Source organism: Rosa chinensis, chromosome 5 (genome assembly GCF_002994745.2).
Source record: "Rosa chinensis cultivar Old Blush chromosome 5, RchiOBHm-V2, whole genome shotgun sequence".
NCBI lineage: Eukaryota > Viridiplantae > Streptophyta > Magnoliopsida > Rosales > Rosaceae > Rosa > Rosa chinensis.
In genome coordinates this window covers 63,836,309-63,840,456 of record NC_037092.1, presented here as the reverse complement: position 1 = coordinate 63,840,456, position 4,148 = coordinate 63,836,309, and the positions used below count along the sequence as shown (strand labels likewise).

At 38.7% G+C, this 4,148-nt stretch overlaps 1 protein-coding gene across 1 annotated transcript; it reads left to right on the top strand.

Annotated features, from left to right (window-relative positions):
• Nucleotides 1-767: 767 nt before the first annotated feature.
• Nucleotides 768-2,670, top strand: LOC112167747 (cytochrome P450 CYP82D47). Its single transcript, XM_024304799.2, has 2 exons — nucleotides 768-1,884; nucleotides 1,974-2,670. Exons 1-2 carry the CDS (start codon nucleotides 901-903, stop codon nucleotides 2,601-2,603), a joined length of 1,614 nt encoding a protein of 537 aa, XP_024160567.1. The 5' UTR covers nucleotides 768-900; the 3' UTR covers nucleotides 2,604-2,670.
• The last annotated feature ends 1,478 nt before the right edge of the window (nucleotides 2,671-4,148 follow it).

Genomic DNA, 4,148 nt, shown 5'->3' with positions numbered 1-4,148 from the left:
ACAACCGCGCGATTGAAATCTTCGCTACCCACTTCAAAGAAACACCACCACCACCGCACCGCCACCACTCCGAGAACAGCAGAGAAACTCAGATGAGTGCCAACAGACCCGATCTAGTGGAAATGAATCCCAGCGCCCCCAAAAAACACCACCAAAACCCCATCGATGCTGCCTGAAACCAGATCCCAGCATCGTGTCGTTCCTTCAAGTTGTGTCGACAACAGTCCAAGCCAAAAAGAGACAACAAAGCAGACCCAAACTGAAATGACAGTCAAAACCTCGAGCATCTCACAATATCAGAAGCTGAAGGACTCTAGATCAACATCACCCGCCCGGCAGCAACATAACGACGGCGAGGCAAAAACCCATGCTAACGTATAGTGCCGCCAGACGAGAGGGATTTCACAAACCCTAGACCAGAGCCTTCGTCCAAGGTTTTTAGAGAGAGAGTGCAAACATTTTTTTTAGTGGGATTCACTATGCATGCCTTATAGGTAAAATCATTATCAACTAGAAAAAATACTACTACTTTTGACTAATGAACCTTATCTTGTCTAGTTTATGTTATTAAACTTTCAAAAGGTCTCCCTTGACGGTGTAATTTGTCACATATATGGGACCAGATAACATACATCAATCAGAGATAAACCACATAAGATTGAATAATTGATTTTATCTTACCTGAAAGTTAAGATCGGATCGACCTAGAATGAACATAGAAGTTCACTGAAGACTGCAATCATATTAAATGTGCAAATCATACTATAAGCTGAAAATTACTCTCCTCAGTGCTTATTCATATATCTTACTAGTGCTATAAATGTGGGTTCATGAAGGAGCAAATTAAGTCAAGTCACAAAACCAAAGCTGCCCATATCTTTCCACCTAAGCTAGCTTGCAATGGAGTTTCTCATTCCCTATCTCAAGAACCCTATCACGTTTGGATTGCTTGCAATAATAACCATTTCCTATTGTTTAATCTCAAGGAGTTGGAGAGCTTCCAAGGGCAAAATAGCTCCTGAAGCTAAGGGTGCATGGCCTCTATTTGGTCACCTTCCCTTGTTAGGACAATCAGCCAAGCCTCTTCACATGGCCTTGGGAGCCATGGCTGAAAAGTACGGACCCCTTTTCACCGTCCGGCTCGGGGTGCATCAATCGTTGGTGGTGAGTAGTAGTGAGATGGCAAAGGAGTGCTTTACGATCAAAGACACGTGCTTGTCCTCCCGCCCAAAAATGGCAGTTGCAGATCACATTGGCTATAACTACGCAATGTTTGGGTTTGCACCCTACGGATCATACTGGCGAGAAATGCGTAAGATTACCACTTTAGAGTTGCTCTCTAACCGCCGGCTTGAGTTGCTCAAACACATTCGAGTCTCGGAGGTGACCACCTTTTTGCAAGAAATGTACAAAACTTGGAGCAGTAGAGAAAATGTAAACAAGGTCTCCAACGGTGATCAAGCGTTGGTGGAGTTAAAACAATGGTTCGGGGACCTCACTTTAAACGTGATTCTCAGGATGGTGGCTGGAAAGCGTTACTCTGTTGCTATCAACGAAGAAGAGAAGAACGAAGCACGTCAAGTTCAGAAGGTAGTGAGGGAGTTCTTTGACTTTATTGGGATGTTTTTGGTGGGCGATGTGATTCCTCATCTTCGATGGTTGGATTTAGGTGGACATGAGAAAGCCATGAAGAAAACGGGAAAAAAATTGGACGCCATTGTTGGAAAATGGGTGGAAGAGCATAAGAAAAGGAGAGCACTAGAAGGCAATGTGGCTCGTGATTGTAAAAGGGAGCAAGACTTCATAGACACCATGATATCGATACTTGAGGGTGTGGACCTCGGCGGATTTGATGCAGATACTGTCAACAAAGCCACAACCTTGGTACTTACTTATGTGCAGCTATAGATGCACACAAATTTTAACATTTTTAATTACTACTTTTCTATATAACCTCTTTATGTTTTTCGCAGAATATGATTGCAGGAGGCAGCGATACCACCATGGTAACTTTAACATGGGCAATAGCATTATTGTTAAACAACCGTCACAAGTTGAAAAGAGCCCTAGATGAACTAGACACTGAGATAGGAAGAGAGAGATTTGTGAGTGAGTTGGATATGAGCAAGCTGGTCTATATCCAAGCCATAGTGAAAGAGACGCTTCGGTTATACCCTGCAGCACCATTATCAGTACCACATGAATTCAACAAGGATTGCACCATAGGTGGCTACTTTGTCCCAAAGGGTACACGGTTGATCACAAACTTATGGAAGATCCAAACCGACCCAAAAATGTGGCCAGATGACCCATTAGGGTTCAAGCCAGAGAGATTTCTAACCACCCATAAGGATGTCGATGTTAAGGGTCAACACTTTGAGTTCATTCCATTTGGAAGTGGAAGAAGAGCATGCCCTGGACTAGCTTTCGGCATTCAAATTGTGCAATTTACATTGGCCAGCTTCCTCCATGCGTTCCAAGTTTCAACTCATCCAGATAATGCACCAATTGATATGACTGAGAGTGTTGGTCTCACTAACGTTAAGGCTACTCCACTTGAAGTTTTCATCAAACCTCGTTTGTCTCATAAACTTTATGAATGAAAAATAGTTACTATTTTATCTAAGTTACTAAATAAAAATGATCGATCCACCGGTCATGGCTTGTGTAGAAGGTTGTTTTTTTATATTATAGTTGTTCTGTAAAATAGAAATAATAGATGTGTTATTGAGTTTCTGCCATGCCCATGGTGCTACTACTAGTCTCACTCCATCAAAAATATATAGTTAGTCAACATTTTTAATTCTAATCTCACTCCATCAAAAATATATAGTTAGTCAACATTTTTATTATTAATATTCCCGGTGGGACATTTCTCTATTATAGTTACTCAAATTGGAAAATTGAAATTTGTGTTTCTGCAATAAATAATTGCAGGATTAGAAAATGAGGAGATTAGGTGCGACCATACCAAAAATAATGCAATGGAGCCAATTACAACTCTGAAGTTAAGCTTGTTTAGGCAAGAATAGAGAGTGGAGTGGAGATAAAAAAAATTTAAAAAAAAATTGTAGAATTAAAAGCTACACACAAAATTTTCGATACTAATTTTAAAGCAATAGTATTATATTCTAACTATCATAACATTCTCATTTCTCAGGCTAAGAATATTGAGAAACTTTATAGGGTGTCTCTCATTAGAGCATATGCACTCATGCACTCATTGGGTGACTAATTGGGCAATTGTTAGCAAATGGGCAATGCATCGATGAAAAATTGCCTGACTAATTGCTGGGGTCCACGTGGGGACCAACTGCCTAGGCAATTGGATGACCGATTCTTGTCCAACAGTTTACCCGACTGATTTGGGTGGGCTCCACACCTTGCACAGCTGCCATAGCCTGAATACACATTTGGGAAATGGTTCTTTATTCACAGTCGTTGGATCTCAATCCGATGGCTACAATTAAATACCAATGGTAATTTTTTTTTTTCACCTAAAAATTAATTCATAAGTTTTTAAAAAAATATCAAATGTATTTCTAAAAATACTGTAAGTACTCATTCTGTTTCGTAATTGTCATAGATTTTTTTTTTTTTTTATAATAACTATATCTATGTTTTTTTTATTGGAAACGAAAGGCTTGCTCACCTAAGGGACATTTTTTAAGGGATTGTGAGGGACAAGTGAATCTGACGGCTGAAAATAAATGCATAGTTTTAAGTTGTTATAATTTCTGCTTTTATATTTAATACATGTGGTTGAGATGTATTTATCCCTTACAGTCCCTTAAAACTGTCCCTTAGGTGAGCAAATCTGTTGGAAACGATATATGTGCTTGATATAAAATTTCATTTGTTAAAAAAGATTTATTCATTAATTTTTTTAATTAATATTGTATGATTAATCTCATTATTAATGATTTAATTAATCAAATTATAAGTCAAACATTATTTTGAATTAATAAATTATTTAAATTTGAAGTGTGAATAGTAGATTGGCAGACAAATTGTCTTGCATTGGTGCATTGTGTAAGCTAGAGGCAATTGTCAATTTTAGATGAATAGTGAATTAGTTGTATCAATTTGGTTGGCAAATGAGCAATTGCCCTTGAGTCATAGGTGCATATGCTCGTATAGTTAGTGCG